We start from the raw sequence: 25225 nt of genomic DNA, 5'->3' as shown, positions 1-25225 counted from the left end.
ACACACACACACACACACACACACACACACACACACGCACACACACATGCATACACACACACTCATGCACACTCACGCACGCATTCACAAACATACTTTTCTCTCTTCCTCAGTGCTTCCCATCCCCTCCATGATGCCTCAGCAGCACAGCCACCCTGAGCAGGTTGGACCCTTTGTCAAGCACAATATGAACTTTTGGATGTTGGAGCCTCATCCTCACAAGTGAAGATCTAGGCATGTTTGCACCAGAGGTCGATATCTGGTTCTCTGGCACTCTGGTGCTGGGATTATAAACACTCATCGCTACGCCAGGCCTTTACACGGGTGCCGGCGATTTGAACACAGACCCTTCTGCTTGTACAGCCAGCACTTTCCAGACCAAGACGGCTCCCCGAGCCCACGGGGGAAGATTTTTATGTTGTCCTGAGTTAACCGAGTGAACGGAGGCCTACAGGGAGGGAAGCCAACCTGCTGTGAGACTGCCTCTCTGTGCCTGTGCTGTGAGTAGGCTACAGCTGCAGGCAGCTGCTCATCCATCACCTGTCCAGTCCCCATCCACTCACTTGCTGAGCCGTCCTCACTTCTTGCTAAGCAAAGCTCCGTGCCTGTTTCTAAGAAAGTAAAGTACACTCTGGCTTTAATGAGCAGAAGGGAGGGTAAAGAGAATCAATGAAATCTATCAAAAGGCCCTGGGCCTTTGCCAGGTGGACTTAATCTCACACCGCTCCCACAGGCCTGCCCTGCTGCTGTTCATCCACACACTCACATGTGTAAGTGCTCCTCGTGCTGGATCTCGACTCGTTCCTGTAGAGCACGTTTCAGAAGGCAAGCAATACTCCATCATTTTCATGGGAAAAATCATACTGCGTGCCTTGTCCACCCTAAAACCCCAACCAACCTCTCCAAAGAGCTCTGAAATTACCCTTCAATGCTGTGTGAAAGCCATCCAAGACTTTCCTGGACTATAAAGGTATGAAAAGCCCTTTAGCCAAGGAATTAGCACTTAGTAAAATTGTGGTGGGAAGGCTTGCGTGCATGCGTGCCACACCAGCCCCACCGGGGACGTCAGAGATCCTCCTGACATTGCTCTGGCCGGTCATCATCAAGACGCAAAGAAATTATAAACAAGATGAAGTGGAGCAGAGGACACTGAGTGTCTGGGTGAAGTGTCTTGGGATCCATGGGGGGCCGAAGCTTGGTGGGGTGGGGGACGGAGGAAGAGGACGGTGACAATATTCAAGCAGCAGAATGGCAGGTACAGACTTCTCGACTCTGTCGCACCAGCTCTTCTGAGACTCGCATGTCTCAGGTGTACCTGTGTAGGTCCATGTCAGTAAACAGTCAGTGCAGACAGCAAATGGCTGTTAAAAACCAGTTAAAGAATTTAGGAATCTAAATCAGAATAAACGCACAAGAATAATTTTAAAGTGTTTCCATGAAAGGCTTAGAAAACTCTGAAGTGAGATACGCTTGTGCATTAGTTCCTTCTCTTGCTGCCATGACCAGACCTGATGAGAAACAAGCTGAGGGAAGAAGGGCTTGTTCTGGCTCACAGTTTTAGGGGACACAAGCCATCATGTGGGAAAGGTGGTGTCATGAAGTGAGGCAGTTGGTCAGATTGCTTCTGCAATCAGGAAACAAAGAGCAGATAGGAAGTAGGGCCAGGCTGTAAAACCCCAAAGCCCACCTCTAGTGACCCACTTCCCCTGACAAGGCTCCACTTCCTCAACCTTCCAACGCAGCACCAGTAGCTGGGGGCTCCGGCTGTTAGAGCTCGTGAGCCTGGGCAGGGTGTGTGGGTACAATTTAAATCCAGCACAATTTCACACAGTTGCTAGGGCGGCTATCTCAGAAGAACAAGGGGGGAGGGGGAGAGGAGGAGGAGGAAAGGAAAGAGGAAAGGAAGGAAAGGGGGGATGGAGGGATGGAGGGAGGGAGGGAGGAAGGAAGGAAGGAAGGAAGGAAGGAAGGAAGGAAGGAAGGAAGGAAGGAAATCTGAACTAATGCCCAAAGAGTTATAGAATATTGCTGGGGGAATAGAAAATGGCAGAGTGTCCATGGAAGGCAGTTTGGCTGATCCTCCAAAAGTTAAAAATAGAATTGCCGTATGACCTGGGAATTCAACTCCCATGTATATTGTGGACCTGAAAGAGCCGAAGGTAGAAACTCAAGCATCCAGCACAGGAATGTCCAGGGCAGCGGGACTAAAGAAAGGACAACACCGTAGAAATGTTGTAAGTGATGGGCTGGAGAGCTGGTTTGGCAGTTACCAGCATTTGCTGTCCTGCAGATGACCGAAGCTGGGCTCACACGACCCACATCAGACAGCTCACAACCATCTGTAACTTCCCATCCAGGGAGACTCAGCCAGCCCCCTGCCTCCAAGTGTACCTGCAGCACATACTCAGACACACACCCATACACATAACTAAAAATAAAACAAACCTCTTTTTTAAAAAACAGACATTATGCTAACTGCAAGACGCCAGACACAGAAGGTCACTTGTTAAATGATTCTATTTATGCGAAATGTCCAGAACAGGCAAATCCATGGAGACAGACAGCAGATGGGTGGTTTCCAGAGCCTGGGAGGAAGAAGGACAAGGGGCTGCCTACTCAATGGGTACAGGGTTTTCTGCTGAGGTGATGAAAATGTTCTGGAACTTGGTGGAGGTGGCAGTTGCTTAACAATGTGAATGTACTAAATGGCACCGATTCCTAATTCATGCACTTTAAAATGGTTAGTTTTGTGTGTGAATTTTACCCTACTACAAAAACACATTGAAATTAAACAGAATCTATACACCCTCCACAGAGGCGTCAGAACATACTGAGCATGTTATGAGAGGACGAACCTGACCCTGGGCTGCAGTGGGCTGCTTGCCTGAGTGAGCCTCACTGACCCACAGCCTGACCACAGCTCTGCTCAGTTCACACACACTGAGCCTTCTGTTGACTCTGATCCTGCCCACAGCGCCACATCCTTCATGAAGACAGAGAATAAGTCACTGTGTCACTGGTGAGGGAGCAGCCACAACTGTATACCCATTCCCTATTGCTGAGTCTGGACACAGTATGTGCTCAATAAATGTAATTAAAGGGGTAAGAAAAGGAATAGAGGACCAGCATGTACCTTTAATCCCAGCACTTGGGAGGAAAGGCAGGAGGATCTCTAAGTTCCAGGACAACTTGGTCTACATAGCAAGTTCCAGGCTAGCCTGGACTACATAGCTAGAACAGTGAGACCCTGTCTGAACCCCTCAACCCTCAGAAGAAGAAGAAGGAGAGACAGAGAGATAGCAGAAGGGAGGGAGGGAGGGAGGGAGGGGGGGAGGGAGGGACATGCCTCTTCCTTCTGTTTTTCTTTCCCCTCTGCTTACATGTTAGTTCCTATAACTTGGTTATGGGATATTTTGTGTGCTTGGCTGTGTTGGTTCTGATGCCCACACAGAGAATTCCTTAGTTGTTAAAACTCAACTCTGCTGGGGCTGGAGAGATGGCTCAGTGATTAAGAACACTTTTCCTAGAGGAGGACTTGGGTTTGGTTTCCAGCACTCACATGGTAACTCATAAATGCTTGTATCCCAGTTCCAGGGGATCCGATGCCCTCTTCTGATGTCTGCAGACACTTGCATGCATGCACATGGCGCACATGCACTCACACAGACCCACAATACACATATAAAAACAAACAAACAAAAATCCTTGCTTCTGTGAAGCTCTTCTTCTCATCCTCAAATCAGGTTTCCTCAAGGCTAGCAAGAAATAAGCTCTGTGGGTTCTGAGCACAGAGGCAGGATGATCAAGAGGGAGGTGAGCCGCTGCTGCCCTTTGGTAGAGGATGGTGCAGAGCAGTTGTACTCATAGCAGCCAAGAGCGAACCTCGGCCTCAGTGCAGCTGTGCTGTACAGCAGGTGCCCGGGAAAGAGCTCACGTCTGTGTTCTGATAGTTCCTGGGCCCTGACTCAGGTGCAGCCTCTGTCTTCCCTTGTCCTGGGTCCTCGCCTGTTGTCTCCACTTGCCCTTCTCCCTTTGCCTCAAGCCCTGCTGGCTTCTTCAGCTCTTCTCCCCCTGAGTCCTTCCCTACATTCCCAGTTGCTGATGACCTGTTCAGCTTCCAAAGCCCTGCGCGGGGAGCAGCAGTACTTTCTGTACAGGCTCCGCTAGGAGACAAGTCATGAGCCTGACTGACTCTTAGCTACTTTTCCTATTGCTGTGATAAAATGCCTGGCAGAAACAATTTAAGGGGGAAAGGCTGCCCTTCGGCTCACCATTCATGGGATAGCAGGGAGGTCAGGATGCAGGATCTCAGAGCAGCTGATCACATCACATTCATAGCAGGAAAGCAGAGGGCAGTGAATGCACACTGCTATTCAACTCCTTCTCTACACGTGTTTCGTGCGGGATCTCAGCCAGGGAATGGTGCCACCCACAGTGGACAGGCCTTTCCACCTTGGTTAACATAATCAAAATCATCCCCATAGGCATGCCCAGAGGCCCATCTCCCAGGTGATTCTAAATTCCATCAAGCTGATAATCACTAATCATCACACTAACTAATCTATATGCCATACCAAAAAGAGAAACTAGGGGAGGGACCAGGAATGTGATAGGTCAGGACCTGCCATTAGGAAGTGACTGATGGGTCCAGATACAGATACTCTCTCTGTATGTACTTTGAAAGGAATAGCACTTCCTGAAGCTGTGTGCTTATCTCCCTGAAATAATTTATGCTAATCTCATGATGAAAAATTCATACTGTCTTTGTTGTTGCTAAGCAACCAGCCCAAACATGTTTACTGTTTAAAATCTCTCAGGAGGGCCCAGGGTTGTACCCAGTGCCCGGAGCTGATGGGTGTACAAAGCAAAGAATAACCCCAAGCAACAGGGGAGGTTTTTGGAAGCTGACCTTCAAAGACACAGGTTCACAGACACCTGTTCACCTGTCTGGGGAAACTGTAGCCTGAACAGAATTTTGACTAGCTTTTTCTTACTAAGCTCTAGCCAAGTGATCAGACATGTAGTGCTAGAGCCAGACTTCACAAGTTTGGGTCCTGGCTCTGCCTATGAACATGTTATGTAAGCTCTCTGGATTCACATTTCTCACCTGTAAAATGTAAGCATCTGGAACACATAAAGAACATGTGTAGATGGAAGTGCCAGCTCTGATGTTTATTACTCTGTGGAACTGGAACTTTCATTGTTGTACAGATGGAAGGGGAGTTACTAACAGAAATCTGGGAGTTGGGTCCTTTAAAAAGCTGGGAACTGGGCTCGGGTGGTGGCTCAGTAGTACATGTACTTAGCATGTAGGAAGCCTGGGGTTCAAGCCTCCCCTGCCCCCAACAACAACAACAATAAGTGACAGGCTGAGATTCCATGGAGGTCAGCCCTTAAAGCAGCCAGAGTCCAATCGGTTCCAGGAGTGGGGTTAGTGATTCACAGGGCCTCCAGTCATTAAGAGTCAACGAAGGAGATGTGCAGAGAGTGGCCACTCAGAAACGGAGAAGGGCGCACTTTGGGCCGTGGGGGGCCTTGCTTCTCTTTCGGATTTCTCATGGCTTCTAAATGTTGCCCATCATGCAGCACCGTACCGTGCTCGGTGGCAATTGCTGGCGGCACCTTCTGTCTCCTCAGGAGGAGCGTGTCTGCCTTTCACCACATGCTATGCCTGGGATGCACTCATTAACCTTTAATGAATGATGTGATTAATATGTGGTACAACAGCTGTGCCCGGCCAATTTCATTCGTGGGTGTAATGGAAACACGCAGCCCGGGGGTAACACTCTGAGGTCATGGGAAGGAGAACAATTAAAGCGTCCTGGGGCCCCACTGATGGCATTGAGACCCCATTTCCTAGAGTGAGTCTTTTATGTTGCAGGTGGAGAAACAGCAAATGGATAGCGCCAGGAGGAGGCTTGTGATGGACCATGTACAGGAGGATCCCAGGCCTAAAAGCCCCCATCATGAGAGTACTGGCCCAGTCCTCATAATGTTCACAAACATTACGTCACAATGAGATGGCTTAATAGGAACCATGTTGATACACAGTTACTTAGAGGAAAGCGCACAAACCATAACCATAAGGCTAGGTGAATTTTAAAAGAAAGAAACCATGTAGCCGGCACTTACACGAAGAGGCAGAGCAGGAATCACAGTCTAGAGGCTCCTCACTCCTTAATCAGCCAGATTCACCCTGTTCCTCACTTGTCTTGTGGGGCAGCACCATGCGTGCCTCAAGCCTGGCTTCCCAGGTCTCCTGGAAGTATGTACTGGCCTGTATGACTCCTTTGTGGTTCGTCCCTCTACTCTATGTTGGATACAGTGTTTTCATTCAATATACACATCACGTTGATCACATGCCCTGCTTTTCAGCAGACATTGTCAGGGACATGGAAGAGTGAAGGATGCATTCCTGATCTTGGGGGAAAGGACTCTACTATGCATATATGATTTGACATAAATTCGGCGTTTATGCATCCCATCAAAACTTGGAACTAAGCTTCCATCCGAAGCCATCATTTCGGTTCTGTGCAGGGGAAGCACTGAGTGAGCTGGGTGCTTGTGGCAGTGGGGAGCAGGGCTGTGGACAGGGGAGCAGGTGGCTATTGCTGAAGCCAAGCAAGTTCGCTGAAGTCTCTGGCTACTTAGTAAGATCAAACCCGAGGCCAGTTATTGGGGTAAATGCTGGAAGGTCAGAGAGACAGAACAAGCCACAGCTATCTCACCTTGCCAGTTCCTCATCTGGTCCTGTTTCCTCAGACTGGAAGCTTCTGTGTCCTCATCCCAATGGCTCTCAGCTGAACTGCTGCTAGAAGCCTGAATGCTTAACCAGCCAAATGCTTAACCAGCCAAATGCTTCTAGTTTCTGGACCTCACGCCTTATAAACCTTTCTGCTTTCTACCACCACTCCCTGGGATTAAAGGCTGCTTTCTGGGATTAAAGGCGTGAGTCACTATGCCTGGCTGTTTCCAATGCGGTCTTGAACTCACAGAGATCCAGAGGGATTTCTGTCTCTGGAATGCTAGGATTAAAGGCGTGTGCTACCACTGCCTAACCTCTATGTTTAATATTGTGGTTGTTTTGTCTCTGACCCCAGATAAGTTTATTAGCATGCGCAATATTTTGGGGAATACAATACCACCACAACATGCTGCCTTGGAGAGGATAGCGCCAGGTCCCCTGGGAACCTAAAAGGTCTTTGAGAAGATTCACTTAAGGTCACAACCAGGTAAGTGCCATGCAAGGGGAAACAGGACCCTAAAATGACCCCTTAGGGTCCTGCAGGGATGACTTCAGGATGCTCAATGAGGAGGGCAGCTTCTCTGCCCACCAGGAATGCCAAAAAGGACAACTGTAACCTGAACCCCAGGAAGAGGAAATTCCAAGGGAAGAGGCCAGGGGGTCTGAATGAAGGAAGCTTACAAATAAATTCAGAGACCGTTGTGAAGGAGAGGGAATGGTCATCAGGGCACCCCACCCCGGCCCAAAGCCACCTCCCTGACTATGCTTCAAGCCACAGGTCACTTGTAACCAAACTTCTTGGGGCGGACTGAGATGATCCCAATGATCTCACCAGACCATGAATGGAATAACCTGTGTAGAAAGACTGAATTCTCTGCATCCCCCAAAGGTTAGACACAAATGAAGAGGAACATTGTCCAAGTAGGTGGGACAAAAGGACCTGAGTCTAACTCTAGGACAAAGTACTGTGACCTGTGACCTGAAGCCGGCAGGGCACTAGAGGAGATGCTGTGGAAAGCTTCCACCCTCTGCCACCTGGCCCTTAGCAGGAGCTCCCGATCATTTGTGACCTGATGCCTTCCTTCCCTGTCTAGAGAAGCTCTCAGATACGTCTCCAGGATGCTTAAAAAGCAGGAAGCAAAGTATACAGGCTGTAAAGGAGTAGTCAATAGCATATATCCAGGAACGTTCAGTCTTTTATTAATGTAGTAAATCGCAGGATGGATCAGGGACCTTAATAAACACCATAACTTAGAATGGAGGGGAGTGTGATCAGCATGGGAAGCGTCTGCAACCCCGGCAGCATGTTTCAGACAAGCTATGATTTTCCTTGAGAACAAAGTCTCGGGGATCAGAACACTCCCGCGCTTTCTTGTTCATAGTCCCACTTATAGAAAATGCCAAGTTTCAGTTTGAGTTAATGATAAAAAAATGATCTTTTTCTCCCTATTCAAGACCCTGACCCCCTTAAATTCCATCTACATACTCTTGGCAAGTGTTTAATCCCTTGAAAGACCTCCAAGCTCTTTTTCAATACAAACCTCAATTTCGTCTATTCATTTGGGGCATACACCAGATTCCCAGGCCTGCCCTATGACACCAAAGGCATTTCCCAGCAACACAGCCAATGAGATCTGGAAGCATGAGGCAGGGATGCTGCACCCTACAAACACCCCAGACCTCAGCGGGGACACAACTAGCCACAAGACCTCTGATGGAGACAAAAATTTACAGTCCCCTCCCTCCTCCAGCACCTTGTCCTCTCTTTGAGGAACATTTTCAGTGAGCTTGCTGACTGTCTCCTTGGCTTCCTTGAAATCAACTACGATGTCTTTGTCAGTTACTATATCTGGGTCAGTGGCTGAATCAGAACACAGTGGCCACCAAGACACCTTGAGTTCTCACACCTATCCATTTAGACTTTTTTGCCAAATTCCCTGGCACCAAGGAACCAGGAGGAGAAAAGTAGGTGGGTGGGCATCACATATCAACAGATATTCATGGGCAGACATCATTGAGCCTCCAGAGAACTGGTCCTGGGCTGCAAGGACACAGCCCCTTGGAACAGAAGGCTGGGTGCCTTTGTTTGCCAGTGGCTTCTTATTGCACAAATGCCAGTTTCCAGGTACTGGGAATAAATATTTTGCAGGTGGCTAATATGAATGACAGCCAGCATAGGAAATGTTATAAACAGCTTTAGAAGGAATGCTATGGGACACGGTCACAGGGATGTTTGTTTCATGGGCCAGTAAGTAAAATCCTCCCTCGGAAGAGAACTAAAGGCTGAGAAGAAGCCATCTGTGTGGAAGAGGAGTGGGGGACAAGAAGAATAATCACCAAGCCAGAGAGGCAAAAACTGCAGAAGGAGGCACTGGGGTGAGCCTGGCTGCAGAGACAGGCACCTTCCAGACAGAGGGGGTAGGGAATGGCTAGAGGGGCTACTAGCAAGGACTCTTAAAATTAGACCAGCTCAAGGACAGCTGGGCTCCAAAACTGGGTGGCCTCGGGCAAGTCACTTGCGCTCCCTGAGTTTGTGTTTCCTAGTTTGTGAGTGGGCTATTCCCTTGTACCCTTGTTAAAAGCAAAATATGTAAAGGTCTTACCAGTAAGGCAGTATGGTGGTGACTAAGCCATGGCTGGTTTGCTGCGACTTATTCTAACGAGGTGTTTGAAGGGTTTTAAGTTGCTGAGAAATAACCCGGCAGGTCTTTGGCTGATGATCAGCATTGTGTGGGCTACTGGGGGGTCAGTAGGACAGTCAGAAGGGAATAGGAGGCTGTTTACACTATCTGCTCCCCAGTTAGGGGCAGGGCAGGAGGGCCACCACTAAAAGGCAGCAGAATGGCCATCTGTCCCTCAGGTGTCTCTCAGCACCGCCAGATGGGAGGGAAAGGCAGCCAGCCACACCCTCACTACTGGGGAGCCCACTGTTCCCAATTCCTGATCATTCCAGGCTGACATCCCACAGCTCACCAGCTCCTGTTTACCGGTGACAATGTCACTTGTATGGGATTCTAAGTGCCTCAAGGACAGCAGCCATTTCCCTTCAGTCTCACTACAGTGACCAACGACTGCAGGCTCCGTTCTGGGACCTGGGGGGCTTCTAAATAATTAATTTACTAGAAAAGGGAAGACTGGCTCAAAGCAAGACGCTCTCAGAAGGCTAAAATCAGGGAATCTTTATGGTCCTGGGAGGTCCTTGATGCATCCCTGATCATCAGAGCCTTCCTCTGGCTCTCCAAGGAGCACTGTCCTCCACCTGAGAAGCATTCTGGAGGTCACAGATCATGAAGAAGGCTCTTCCCCCAGACCTCCCAGCCCCCGCTGCCCTTCCTGCCTGGGATACACAGCCCATAGCCCATTTCCAGCTCGAGGGGGCTCTGAGAACCACATATGACGGGATAAAAGCCCTCCAGTCTCCCGAGATCTACGGGGATGCTGAGGCTCAGCTGCTAGGCGTGGGGGTCCTACAGGCTCCTCCTCATTGGCCATGCTTAGACTCGGGCATCTCCTGTTGTCCATCCGGGGGACACATAGGGAGGAGGTACCACCTCCCCTCTGGTTATTTCTCAGCTATCTGTTTGCCCTAAGGTCTCCCTCTTTCCTCTGGCAGACCCCACTACCCCTGCCTCCTGATTCTGCGGGCTTCTCCTCAATATCCACCCCCCAAGGGTGCCCTAACCCTGCAGCTCTCCCATCTCTCTCCAAGGCTCACAACCTCTCCTCCCTGCACACCGTCTCCCCACCCTCATTCCTTTCCCAACCCTCTCAAGCCTTCATCCCCCATTCTCCTTCAAGTCCCTCCCCCATCCCTGAGGGCCACCGCGATCCCTGCTTGCAGGTCTGCTGTCCCCTTCCCGGTCTGGCAAAGCATAAAGTAGCCCGGCCACCCCACCTGGCCCGCCCGCACTCACCTGTTGGGTTGGCCGAAGCACGCCGGGCCTCGCCTTCTCAGGGTCGGGCTCGCCGTCCCGTGGAAGGAACCCCTTCTTAGGGTGCATGTGCCGGCACAGGCAGGTGACCCCGCACAGCGCAAGGATGCTGGTGGCAGTGCCCAGCGTGGCGCCCAGCGCGATCACAGGCACCGACAGCACCATGGTGCCTGCTTCCCGCGGCTCGCCCGCCCGCCTCCCGCCGGCCTCCTGCACCTCGCGCTCCCGCCGGGCTCCAGCAGCTCTCCAGACTCCGAGGGCGGGGACGCAGCCAGCAGAGAGGGAGAGAGGATGGCTGTAAGGACGTCAGAGGTGGAGGCTGACCCGGAGGCGCGTCAACCGCAACCCCCTCCCCGCCACCATGTGACCCACCCCCTATCGCCAGGAAGGTCTTGGCAGGTGTTGCCTCAGGGTTGTGCGGGGGCTATGCCTAGTGCTCTGTGTCTACACACACACACACACACACACACACACACACACACACACACACACACACACATTCATACATACATATATACACATACACATGCATACACACATTAGCATCAGGGTTGTTTGGGGTCAATCCCCCGAACCCCCCTCCGCCCCACAGACACATACACACTGTAGGTGATAACCTCCGGGTTGTGTGGTGCAATTCCTAGAGCACACAGATACACACATACATACACAGATAGATACCCTGTATGTATACACATATGCATACACATGCATGGACACATACACGTTGGCATGTGATAACCTCAGAGTGGCTTAAAGCCATTCCTTGTGCTCAGTGTATACACACACAAACACACATGCACATATACACAAGACAAGCATACGTACATACATGCACATACACACACACACACACACACACACAGTCACACTTCCTGGGAGGAGGGTAATCTCAGTGTTATCTAGATGCTCTGTGCACATGTATGTACACACAGACACAGAGAGAGAGAGAGAGAGAGAGAGAGAGAGAGAGAGAGAGAGAGAGAGAGAGAGAGAGAGAGAGAGAGAGAGGCAGTTGGACCTAGGAAGGACTGGAGCTTAACTGAAGTCACACAGTGTTAATCAACCCAACGAACCAAGGCTTCAACTCAGACCGGGAAGTCCCTCTGGGTAGCTGGTCACCTCATCAGACTGCTAACCCTTTGCTCATCACACCACCCCTCACCCTACCCAGGGCTGGTAAGGTAGAAGCTCCAAGCTTTGCAAGCACTCACACACAGGAGTAGAAGTGTCTCATTTCCTGGGCTCACAGTGGCTTCCCACCAAGGACGGAACAGACAGAGGCTGGGAGAGGGAATGTGGGGGGAGTAAGCAGGGAGGTGAGGCAGACTGGGGTGTGGCAGAGAACAGTGTGGTGTCTGGCTTGAAGGTCCTGTGTCCCGGTAGTTATCTTTTGGCTGCATTATGGCTCACATTTACTACTTGATCTGATTGGCAGGGACCTTACCTTCTACATGGCTAAAGATGCTGAGGCTCAGAGGGGACACAGGCCACTAGAAACATTGTCACCATCCTGAATGCACACTCAATGATTGCTGGTTCCAAGCCCTATCTTTGGAGGGCTGACAGTAACAGAGATTGCTGCTGGGAGAGAGGTCTCACAATGTGGAGAATAAGTGTGCTTAAGAGTGAGGGAAAACAAGAATTCGTGCAGGAAGGTGACTGTCCTAGCTCTGGAAAGCTGAGCTTTTGATGTTTTCCATTATGTAGAAGGTTTGACTCATTGAGAGCTAGATGTGGTTTATGAGCTCTAAGTGTGCTGGGTACTTACGAAAAGGGGCTTGGTGCAATTTAATCCACAGCAGCTGATGACCCCAGAGCTGGAGATGCCCAGCAGCTCTTGTCTGTCTGGCTTCAGGTGTGATCATTGCCTGGGTCCCCCTTTGCCTCCTCATGATTTATCACTTACCCACTGCTCAGAGTACCACCCATGACTCCGTGGCTTAGACTAGTTGTTTTTCTACATGGTGTGATTCTGCAGGTTAGCTGGGCTAAGATGGGTGGTTTCAGCAGTCTTCGGGGACAGCAATTACCTAGAAGTCCAGCTGGGCTGGACTGTGCAATGGTGTGCCCACTCAGGCAGTAGCTGGTACTGGGTCACCGCAGGAGACAATCCGAAGCCTCAGATGGCACCCTTGGTTCTCCTCCACATGGCCTCTGCCTGTAGCCAGAGCTCCCAGCATGGCAGCCAGGTTGGAAGGGGAAGGAAGACCCAACTGTCAGTTCATCCAACACGTCCAGTAAGGCATGGGCACAGAAGAAAATCATTTCTTTGCTCAAAGTAATTAGGAGCATCCTTCTCTATGCCTTTCAGCATCTACCAGAATGGGTGCTTCTGAAGCCTACAGCTGATTCTGTCACAATACACATAACCTTCAAAGGCTCTCCATGGAGAGACCCCAGGGGCAACTTAGATCCAAACACTCTGCTACATGGTTGGCCCTGTTAATCCATCTGTTGTTCTCTTCAGTCATCCCGGTGGATTGGAGATTCATTCAACAAACTAACATCCTTAGAGTCTCCACAGCACCCGTGACTGCACACAGCAGGCACTCAATAATTAGTAACTCACATGATCATCTCTCTAGGCACTTCTAGCAGCTTGGGGGGAGTTCCATTTTCAATATAAAGTCTATTTTATTGCATTGATTTTTCCATGGTTATTAGTTATGCGCCTGCTGTATACCAGGAATATTTTTCTACTAAGCCCTATTTGTTCACAACTGTGAACTGCAACCCCCCATCTCCTGCATTCTATCTAGCTGCCCTTGGAGGTTCTTTTGGCTCCTGAGCCTGGAAATGCAAAACATTCTGGGGAGATAAGAGGCTTAATTAATGCAGTCAGTTGCAGGTCTCCCAGGCCTGAACTGCTCCCCTGGGAAACTCTTAATGTCACCAGTCAGAATAGAATCTAAGGGAGGCATGGATGGAAAGATGAAGAGCACTTAACACCAGAAAATGTCCGATGGACATCAGACACCTGCCATGTGGTCCACTGTTGCTATGGTTACTGGGATGCAGTGGCCCCCAGCCTAGGAAGAAGAGCTCACCTCTCATCTCTTTTATATGCAATGAACCTACTACAGAGTCAGGAGTGGAGCCCAAGACCGCTGAACCCCAGGGGTTGTCAGGACGCAGGGATGCCTTTGCTATCCAACCAGACAGCTTCATACATCCCATCAAAGGGGTAACTTATGCTTCCTGTGACTGATATCTAGGAAGTGGCCTTTAATGAAAAGGCCTGGCTGGGTTTCTTTGACAAATGAAATCATGTGGTCTGATAAAAGTGGTTGACAGAGTCAGCCTAGAAGAATGGATGAGACAGTCTGAAGAAGAGGCCAGTGGATAATTGGGAATGCTCGGGTTGCCAGGCTGCCAAGGTCGGACAAGGGCAAGATTCTGGGGGAGCATCTCAATCAGAAGGAGGCTCTCTTAGGGCTATGCCCCAGCCTCAGGATGAAATGCCATCATTGTTATGTTGATGGCTGCTTGGATGTTTCAATAGTGGGAGGAATCACTTCTAGTCTCTAAGATCCTGAATACTTTCATCCTGGAGGAAAAAAATTTCAAATGCAGTCACATGGCTGCTCACCATGGGGTAGCTTCTGAGAATTCTTCAGGTCACAGTCCCATCATAGGATGCACTTACACAAACCAGAGCATACAGGTCAGCTGAATCCTATGGTTCCTGTGTGCAATTAAGGAACACCATCACCATGGTCTGCATCCAGCAGAATACAAATACTCTTTCACAGTAATAATTTTTTTAACTAGTATAAGGAGTGCATTAGAAAAATACCGATAAGAGTAAATGCAGTAAATACATAAACAGTAACAGTGGTTTGTTGACATGACCACTTGTGCTCCATACACAACTGAATGCACTGTGCTTTTCTACATAAATACACTGATGGTGTAGTATGGCTGTTCTCACAAGCATTCCCCAAGTGAGGGACGCATCACAGCAATACCAGGTCAGCCCCATTGCCATCTTATGGGCCCAACACAGGCTGTTGACCACAGCATCCCTGTAATAAAACACACAACAGTGTAGGGAGTCCATATGAGTGACCATGGCCCAGGAACATGGACTCAGGTTGCCCTCAAAATGCAATAACTGCTTCATGGTTTCTTTTTTTTTCTTTCTTTTTTCTTTATTTTTATTTTTGAGACAGGATTTCTCTGTGTATCTTTGGAGCCTGTCCTGGAACTCACTGTGTAGACCAGGCTAGCCTCGAACTCAAAAAGATCCACCTGCCTCTGCTTCCCGAGTGCTGGGATTAAAGGCTTGTTCCACCACCACCTGGCCCATGATTTCTTTTTATGCTAACAGAAGAAAATAAAGTCGGGACTGGAGAGACAGCTCAGAGGTTAAGAGTTCTGGTTGCTCTTCCAGAGGTCCTGAGTTCAATTTCCAGCACCCACATGGTGGCTCACAACCATCTGAGCATGTAATGAGATCTGGCTCCCTCTTCTGGAATGCAGGGATACATGCAGGCAGAACACTGTATATGTAATAAATAAATAAGTAAATCTATAGATGGATAGATAGATAGATAGATAGATAGATAGATAGATAGATAGATAGATAGATAGACAGATAGAAGAAAATAAAGTCAAAAGTCGAGACACTCTGGGAACCTTGGTGAGAGCAGCAGCTTTGTGGCTTTTAGTAAAGCAGGTGTGGTGGTCTCGTGAGAAATGTCCTCCACAGACCCACATATTTGGACGCTTAGCCCCAGTTGATGGTGCCTTATTGGAGAAAGCATATCATTGCGGCAGGCCTTGCCCCACTTCCTGTTCTGATCCCTCTGCTTCCTGTGTGCTTATGAAATGTGACTATCCAGCTTCCTGCTCTTGCAGACAGGCTGTGCCACACTATCTATGCCTTCCCTACCATATGGACTCCTACCCTCTGAAACCAAATGCCCATATAGAATCTCCCTCAAGCTGCTTTTGATCGTGGCAGGGAACTCTTGGTATGGGTCTCAGATGCTATCTGAAGGTGTGCTTAGCTTTCGGGTGGTCAGAAGCTAGCCGTTTGTTACTATATCACGAAGGATTTTTGCCAGATAGTCACCAGGATGTCAGGTCAGACACAGAATTGGGCAACAAATATGACTTTTAAGAAAGACAAAGATAAGCTGGGCAGTGGTGGTGCACGCCTTTAATCCCAGCACTCTGGAGGCAGAGCCAGGTGGATCTCTGTGAGTTCGAGGCCAGCTTGGTCTACAGAGCAAGATCCAGAACAGGCACCAAAACTACACAGAGAAACCCTGTCTCAAAAAAAAAAAAAATCTAACAAAAAAAGCAAAGATAGCTAAAGATAATTGTCTCTGGGCCTTCGACATTCCAGGTCTCCACAGCCACGGAAGTGCCAGTCAGTCAATTGGCCTCACAGATGCTGTAATGATGGTACATTAGTTTCCTTTGGTTTGGTTTGGATTTTGTCTTTGTTTTCTGGGAACTTCAGTTCACAGCTCCCCCAGCTGACCAAGTGTCTCATTTGTGCGTAGAAGCCAAATGCTTTTTTTTTTTTTTTTTTTTTTTGTCTTTTGTCTTGTGGCACTAGAGAGGCTTATTCTTAGAATCTGATAAAAATGTAAAAATGAAGCTAGAGTGACAGGAAGACAGAGAGAGAGAGAGAGAGAGAGAGAGAGAGAGAGAGAGAGAGAGAGAGAGAGTCAGTAAAGTCACTAAGGAAGAAATTCCTAGACCACATCAAATTTTAACAGCTATTATGACTCAGATCTGTCCTTCCTTCCTTCCTTCCTTCCTTCCTTCCTTCCTTCCTTCCTTCCTTCCTTCCTTTCTTCCTTCCTTCCTTCCTTCCCTTTCTTTCTTCCTTCCCTTCCTTTGTTCCTTCCCTTCCTTCCTTCCTTCCTCCCTCCCTCCCTCCCTCCCTCCCTTCCTTCCTTCCTTCCTCCCTTCCCTTCCTCTCCCTCCCCTCCCTTCCCATCCATCCTCCCATCCCCTTCATCCCCTCCCCTCCTCTTTAATTGACATAACATTTACATGTGACCATACTCGTCATAGGAGTATTACACCCACAGAGAACACAATCAAGAACACAGTGTGGCCTGAGGCTATAAAGGCAGAAGATGAGGGAGACGGGCATTTTAACCAACTACAAGCCATATTTTAATACAGATTGATCATGTGTTTCCCTCTGTGTCTACAGCTCCTTGTACTTTATAAAACAGTTACTTAATGTTTAGACTATTCAAAATAATTCATTATCTTTTCATTTTAGTTTTTCTAAAATTTGAAGTTTCATAGTAGAGATAACTTTATGAGAAGGGCTTAGTTTTAATTTTGGGAATGATTATTCTTCAATGACTAAATTATTGTAACTCCTATTTGTGACTGACATTTTCATTTGTCCTATTATTGTGATATCACATCAGATTTCAGTTTGGAAAAGTAGATAGAAATTCACATTAGAGAAGAATCCAGATGACAATATAACATCACTTTTGATTTCTTCTTAGCAAAATACATTTCTAACTTTTATATTTCATTTTCTTTCTTTCTTTCTTTTTTTTTTTTTGAGACAGGGTTTCTCTGTGTAACTTTGCACCTTTCCTGGAACTCACTCTGTAGCCCAGGCTGGCCTCAAACTCGTGCACCACCAACGCCTGACTTACATTTCCTTTCCTTGATTGAAGGCTGCTTCCTTCAATTTTTTTCCTTATAAATTTTAGGAAACGTTTCATTCCTAAAAATAACTATAGTTCACTAGGTGGTGGTGGCACATGCCTTTAATCCCAACACTCAGGAGGCAGAAGCAGGTGGATCTCTGTGAGTTCGAGGCCAGCCTGGTCTACAGAGTGAGTTTCAGGACAGCCTGTTACACAGAGAAACCCTGTCTCAAAAAACCAAAAACCAAACCAAACCAAAAATAACTATAGTTCAATGAAACCCAAGAAAGCTCTGTCTAAGCACAGGAAACATGGACATCGGGCACTCACTGTCAAACAGTCATAAACCATGTCGCATTTCTGGGTTGTCTCAGCACAGCTGACTCTTTTCAGGATGGAAGTCTGGGTCTAATGGTATAGGAACCACCTTTGTAAAAGCACTGACTTCTTGTGTGGGGCAGAAGGCACCCAAAAGGCTTGGCCAGAGGCTGACGTTTCCGTCTCACCCTGTTCTTCATTTCTTTACATTTGCATCATCAGTTTAATCATTCAGTGGGCATCTATTGAAAACTGTTCATTCCTCTTCAAAGCTGGAGGCTCAGAGATGAGTCGTTGTCTCAAACGCCCTGTGCAAGGGTGCACCTAAATTATATTTAGGAAGTGATGTGAGACATTGGTATCATTTGTACATGTGACTCTTTTTTTTTTTAATCTGTAGATCCTAAGCAGGCAAAGCAGAGAGTAACAGCTTACTTTTATAATGACCTTTAAGACAAAGCGGTCCTAAACTTTCGGAGCTGTATCTTACCTAGGCTTGAGTAAAATAAGGACCTTGATGGCACTGCTTTCCAAAAAGGGTTAGAAGTAAAAATTATCCTCAAAATGCTTATATTCACCTGCACGCCTGTACACACAGATGTACCAGATGCATGAACGCAGGTACACATATGCACAAACACACACATATTAAATTAGACTTGCAAAGAATAGGAACTGTAGTGCACAATAAATTATAAATGTAAATTTTAGTGTCCACAGATTTTGTTGCTCAGTTATCAGTTAATTTTAGAGGCAGAATGAGTTTTGTCTCACAGTGTCTTAGATACAAAAGAGACCTGTAAAAATGATCATGCCAACAGTGATCATGAACACACATGACGCCAATAAATCAGAGTCTGTCTTGGGAAGATGAAGCAGAGAGTCACACCACTCTGGGATGAAAGAAAGGCTGAACAGGAAGATCCACAGGAAGCTGGCCATGCAGACTCGGAGAAGTAACTTTCTCTATTCCATGGCTGCACCGCAGAGGAGAGGATACTGCACAGGTGCAAAGTTTATCCTGGAGCTGACATCACAGCATCTTTCCCTTTGGTTCAGAATTTCATTGTGTTGAAGATGAAGAGGGAAGAGGGAAGGTCAGGGAAGACTAGATGAGAGGAAGGGGTTCAGAAGAATTAGATTGCTCAGAATTTAGTTCTGGAACAGACTCTAGATTTTTTTTGTTAATTTCTTTTTCATCTTTAATAATTCTTATTAACTTAAATGTAGTTTCACAACACACTGAGGGCTTCCACAGTCCATCACTGGATCCCGCCCAGGCACCATGTGAAGAAGCCCAGTGGATCGTGAAGGACAGTGAAAGCTGAGCTGTGCTGCTCATTCCTATGACCCCAACCTACAGCAGGCCCATTCCTGAAGGAAAGCTGCCCTGATGACTGGTTACTCACTTCAGACACATGACTGAGCCAAGCAGAAGCTAGAAGAACCTCCCCACTGAGCCCAGCTGAATGCCACTCACAGAACTGTAAGCTCCCTTAAGTAATGTGTCATTTTCAGTCAGTGAGTTTTGGATTATTTGTTACACATCAAGAGCTAACTAATACAAAGAGCATATTTTTCTTGTGTTCATGGTGAAGCAGGTAATACTCTTTCTCTTTTTAATTTTATATTTTTATTTTGTTTTTATTTTATGAATGTTTTGCTTTGCGTGTCTGTTCACCACGTTTGTGCCTGGTCCCTATGGAGGTCGGGAGAGGGCATCAGATTCCCTGGAACAGGAGTTACAGGCAGCCAAGTGCCACTGTGTGAGTGCTGGGCATCAAACCTAGGCCCTCTACAGGAGCAGCCAGTGCTTGTAACCTCTGAGCCACATCTCCAGCACCCTAATACTCTCTTTTGTAAATTACCCAGCACAGGACCTTCACGGTGCGTGGGTAGTGCCTTTGATTATTTTTTATGCTGACCGGGACAGCCTTACAAACAAATGCACAAGAATCAGCCTTTCAGATCTCAATATTTAGGAAGTGGACAGTATCACTTCCCTGAGCTGACCTCCACTGGACCAGCTTTCTAGATTCGTCCCAGTTCACCACAGCTTCTGGAGCAACTGGTGCCTGGCATCCTCATTCTGAGCTGATGCTGCCCTCATAGCCCACAGCCCGTGCTCTAACTGCCTTCCCCCATCCCCTCAGTGCAATCTTCCAGCTGCCTAGGGATAGCTGTTTTTATATCTAGATCCCATTATCAAACCACATGTCTTAATTAATTAAGAAGTCAGCCAGTGAACTAGAAGTCTAGAGAGCATTTGCTTTATGGAAACTAAGATGGTTGCTTTGCCCAGATCCACTTGGTAACTGGTGCCTTTAGAGTTGCCAATGGAATAGGGTGAGTAATCCATAGAAAGGGGTAGGAGACATGGCCCAACAGCTGCGAGAGCTTACTGCCCTTCCAGAGGATCCAAGTTCAGTTCCTAGCACCCATGTCAGGTGGTTCACAATTGCCTGTAACTCCAGGTCTGGAGGCATCCGATACCTTTGGCGTCTTTGGGCACCCACACTCATGTCCGCACACCATACATACATAATAAAATAATAACAAACCTTTAACAGGCTGGGGAAACATTCCAGCATTCTAGGATGCTGCCACTGGACTCCAGGCAAATCTCCACATTCTCCCTTTACTGTGAAGAACAGCAGATAGTCCAGGAACCACAAAGGAGGCTCCGTGGGTGTGCGCCGGAGGTAAGTGCTTCCTACCTGTCAGGCACACTCTGAGCTTTCTGTCTCTACTAATCTATTACATAAAATCTGAGGGGAATGACATCTCTTGCCAATGGGGGTGGGGGCAAAACAATGCAACTATGATTTAGATTAAAATAAAAGTTTAGGGCGCGGGTGTCATTGTGACCTATTTTTGACGTATGATGCACGCAGTACATAGTCCTAAGCATGCCGTAGTGGGTTCCTGTAGTGTAGGCACCCCTGTTTACCAGATCACAGAACAGTATTCATTCACCCCAGTGGCTCTTCGGTTACTGTTTCTAATACGCCTCTGTTTTAGGAACAATTGTAGATGGAAGTTGTTCCTTGAATGAAGAGATGCTTCCCCCTAGAGGCCATATTCAGAATTGTGCCCTCTCAGGGTCTGCTGCAAGCTGTGCTTCCTCTATGCAGCCTGGCACATCTAAGATCACCAACTGTCTGCCCCTTGCTCCATTACCTCCTGTTCCTCTTCCCTGCTTTACTTTTCCAAACCTTAGCACTTGCGGTATTTAACCTTCCACAGCATGCTGCTTCTCTGTCTTGTCTATCCTGCTGATATCCCCGGGAAATAAGGCCTTTGGAAAGCAGGGAAAAACAGGGGTCTGTGTTGTTCATTGGTGTATTCTGGTCCCCAGAATAGATCCAGGCACACTACAGCTCTCTATAATGACACCAACTGGTCCCGAGAGTGCCTGTCCCTGCCCCACAGCCCTGCCAGGCTTCCATTCAAGTCCCCGAGCTCTGCCTGATGCTATGCATAGCCCTTTGCGGGTTGTCTCTCCTGCTTGGGAAGTAGTGGTGTCTGTGAATCCCCCAACACTGCCAGGCCTCTCTGGAGCTTGACTGACCAGGAGGAGTCTTGGCCAGAGCCCCTGGCCTCTCTGGCTTGTCTCACAGCCTGGTCAGTGGTCAAGCAGACTGGAAAACTGGTCCCCAGTCAGCCCAAGTGAAGCTGAGTTCCACAGGGAAGCCAGCTGGAAAGCCTTGGACAAAACACTGTCTTGAAAGCTCAGCTCAATGTATTAAATGGTGAGAAGGGGGGCCATGTAATGGGCAGGGAGGTTATGCTTAATACCTGGCACGAGATGGGCGCTGGACTTGGAATGATTGCTGTCATTCAGAACATTATTGCTGCATGTGAACCGGGTCCTCTTAGGATACAGGAGGGATTTCAATTATGGGGACATGTGGAGTAGGGGACAAAGGACAAACTGTTTTGGTAGAGGAGAGTGAGAGCAGAGTCACCCGGGCTCACCTTGTCCCTGAGCATCACTTCCCAGGCATCTCTAGGAAGCATCAAAGCCACACTGAAGCATGTGTGAAGCCCCTGGTGGTGGTTTATGCTCACATTTTATGGACGGGGGACACAAGGATGTTTGCTGGAGTATACAGACAGCCTCTCCCCAGGGAGTTGTCCTCAGAGTTTTGTCAACATCCCTGGTCCCAGCTGCACCCTCCGCTGGACTCCAGGTCGTGCTCATGAAATGTCTACTGAGAGGTCCCTGTTATGTGGAATCCAATGACCTCTGGGGAATCTTGCTCCAGCAGACACTGAGGGAAGTCTCCACCCTGGTAGCTGCTGCCTGAGTGCTTTCTGGAGGTTTCCTCAGAATCGTTTGCCTGCTATGGGCAATGTGAACCTGCTATCTATGATCTGGTCCTCAGAACTCACCCTGCATCACCCAGTCTTGGGACCGCCCCCCCTCCACCTCCTCTAAGATTTGGTGACAGAATTCATGCTGACCCGGCTTCTCAGACATTTATTTGTCCCTTTGTCAATCTAGATTGCTGGTCATGTGAGTCACACATGCAGCAAGGGTTTCCTGTAGTTTGGGGATAGATCAGTAAACATAGGAGACAGTGGAGGCTATGGAGATGGCCCGGTGGATAATGTGACTGCTTCACAAGCGTGAGGACCTGAGTCCGGATCCCTGGGACTTATGTAGCAGTCAGGCACAGAGGTGTGCGTCTGTAACTCCATCACTGCAGGGCAGAGGCAGGGGAATCCCTGAAGCTCACTGGCCAATCAATGAGCTCCAGATTAAGAGATCCTGTCCCCAAATACAAGGTGGAGTGCAATAGAGAAAGATGCCTGCCACAACCTCTGGTTTTTACACACACACACACACACACACACACACACACACACACACACACACAATTTACAAAGACAGAGTGGATTCTCACGGGCTTGTACCCTTGCTTGCACGTGTTATGATGCGCTGGACAATCCTATCAGTATAGGGAGGATTTCCTGTGTTCTGTGGGATAGTTAGCAGACTCTACTCTTTACCAGCTAGATGTCAGTAGCAACTCCTTTTCTTTGTTATGACTCCCCAAACTGACATGCTATCAGATGTCTCTGAGAGCAAAATCGTTACCTGCTGCAAGCCGCTGACCCAGGGACACACGCACTTGGCATCTCCGATTTCCTTCACAGCTGGGCTGACTGCTTCCCAGCCCATGGGCCTCCCCAGTCACTCTCCTAGACTGTATGCCACACTCTTCCTTTATTTTTTGTTTATTTTTATTATTGGAGCTCATCCTTACGTAACTTCCTCAGAAAAGGTGTGTGATTGGCCCGATTCCTGGTAAAGCTGAAAATGTGTCTTGCCCCTCCCTCACCTTAAGATTCTAGTAAACTCTGTTAACTACTTGGCCACAGAATGGAGTCTGAAGGTGATTTTCCCCTCATCGTTTTACAGACTTTTTTCTACTCCTCCTCAACCCCCCAGTGCTCAGTATTTCAGATGCCAGCTGGAACTGTTAATTTGGTGGTGACATTTTTTGTTTGTTTTTTCTCTGAAAGTTTCCAGAATCTGATCTTCATCACTGAGGCCCAGATGTCCGCCTGCTGTGTAGGGTCTTCAATTTGTTGAGTTGGGCACTCTGGGAACCTTTTGGTTTAAACACCACCGTGTTGTGTTGCCCCTGGGGAACACATTAGTTCTCTTCACTTCCCCCGGTACTGTCCCTGGAATTCCCACTGATCAGACATACCTCCTGGACCAGCTCTTCATGCTTCTTTTCTTTTCCTACTTTCTGAAGGATTTACTATTTCAGACTTTCAGCTTAATTTTATTTTCACAAACATATTTTTACTTCTCAAGTGCTCAGTGCATTAGTCTCCAAACAACTGGATTTCTTGGTTGCAACATGTCAAAACTGTCTGAAGTATTGAAAACTATTGCCTGTCACTAGCTCCCTTCTTACACTCGGCTTTATCATTTGTTTATCGTTTCCTTTCTGTCTTATATTACATTTCCCTCCTCACTTTTCTCTGAGGACCACTTGTTTTTTGTTTGTTTGTTTTTGTTTTTGTTTTTTTGGATGAAGCTAACTATCTAACTAAACAGTAGAGCTAGTACAGTACTTAATTTTAGTGTTAGCTTGACTGGATTGAAAGCTATCCAACTAGTTGGTAAAGCATTATTTGGTGGAACTTGTGTGGTGGAGTCTGAAGACATCCTTGGAATTTGTGTGCTCAATTCACGAATCCCCATGTGTCAGTGTAGGGGTCAGGGCCCTTCGAGAGGCAGGGAAGAGCCTCACAAACGGGTGAATTGTGCTACACCGAGGGCAGAGGGGTGAATTCACTCTACACACCATGTCAGCTTGGAGCACTCCTCCCCGGGGGAAGATTCAGTACCCAGGGTGCCATCCTGGAAATAAAGAGACTCCCTGACCAGTTGCTAGCTGGATTTCCCAGCATCTGGAATTAGGAGAAGTAAATTCCTCTTCTTCAAAGGTTACTCTGTCTCAGGTGCTTTCCCACAACAGCACAGACAGAATAAGGCAAGGTGTTTCCAGGAGAGGCTTGTGTGTAAGTTGGTGGACTCCCTGGGGAAAAGCTGCCCTCCCCAGTGTGGGTGACGTCATCCAATCAGGTGAGGGCCTGGATGGAACGACAAGGCCTGAGGAAGGAAATCCCTCCTCCTCCTCCTCCTCCTCCTCCTCCTCCTCCTCCTCCTCCTCCCCCCTCCTCCTCCTCTCCTGTCTTCCTCCCGCTCCTTTCTCTTCCCTTCCCTTAGACTCTCCCTTCCCTACTTTGGGACTCCAGGTTTTACACCAGGTACCTTCCCAGTCTCTCAGACAGACTCACTTTCACAACTGAGTTAGGTTCCAGTTCTCTGAGAAGGACAAACAGGTGTCTTTTCCAGCAAAGGGCCATTTATCCACAAGGCCCTCACATTCAGGGTCGAGGGAGAACAAACACAGAGGGTCTAAGTCAGCATCGCGGTATCTCAAGGACAAACCCAGCAGCCCCCTTCTGAGTCATGGCCAAGCCTGTGCAGATGTGTCCAAAAATGATAAGACTAAACCTCAGCCAATTAAAAATACACTAATGTAACTGCTGCTTGCCTAACCAGTTATGTAGTTCACCCTGAAACTCCCCTTAGCTGTGCTTGAAAGGAGCCTACACGTCCCTCTCGGGTCGTCGCCATTTTGTGCAGGTGAACAACCCCACTTGCAAGCTGGTATACTAAACTCTTTGTTCTTACATGCAGACCCTACACCACACCACCAGCTTCCCTTGTTCTGAGGCTTTTGAGTTTGCACTGAACCCCCTACCTACTTCCCTGGTGTTCCAACTTACAGATGGCTTACTGTGGGACTTCTCGGGCCTCCATAACCGTAGGAGTCAATTCCCTATTAACCCCCTCTCCTGTCTGTTGGCCTGCCTACCTACCTATGTATCTATCATCTTTCTGTTTGCCTATGTCTGTGTGTGTCACCTGTATGACTATATCTATGTATTTATCTATCATCTATCTATCTATCAATCAATCAATCATCTATCATCTATCTATTATCTATCCACCTATCTATTGTCTGTCATCAATTTATTATCTACATATCTATTAT

At 48.0% G+C, this 25225-nt stretch overlaps 1 protein-coding gene across 1 annotated transcript in view; it reads right to left on the bottom strand.

Moving 5' to 3' along the window:
* Positions 1 to 10842, bottom strand: part of Syt13 (synaptotagmin 13) — a 39445-nt gene extending 28603 nt beyond the window's left edge. The window contains exon 1 of the mRNA XM_059259442.1: positions 10660 to 10842. Within this exon, the coding sequence (XP_059115425.1) occupies positions 10660 to 10842 (183 nt within the window). The remainder of the gene's footprint in view (positions 1 to 10659) is intronic.
* Positions 10843 to 25225: the final 14383 nt, after the last annotated feature.

Source organism: Peromyscus eremicus, chromosome 4, assembly GCF_949786415.1.
Source record: "Peromyscus eremicus chromosome 4, PerEre_H2_v1, whole genome shotgun sequence".
Lineage (NCBI taxonomy): Eukaryota > Metazoa > Chordata > Mammalia > Rodentia > Cricetidae > Peromyscus > Peromyscus eremicus.
This window is presented reverse-complemented; position numbering and strand designations above follow the sequence as displayed.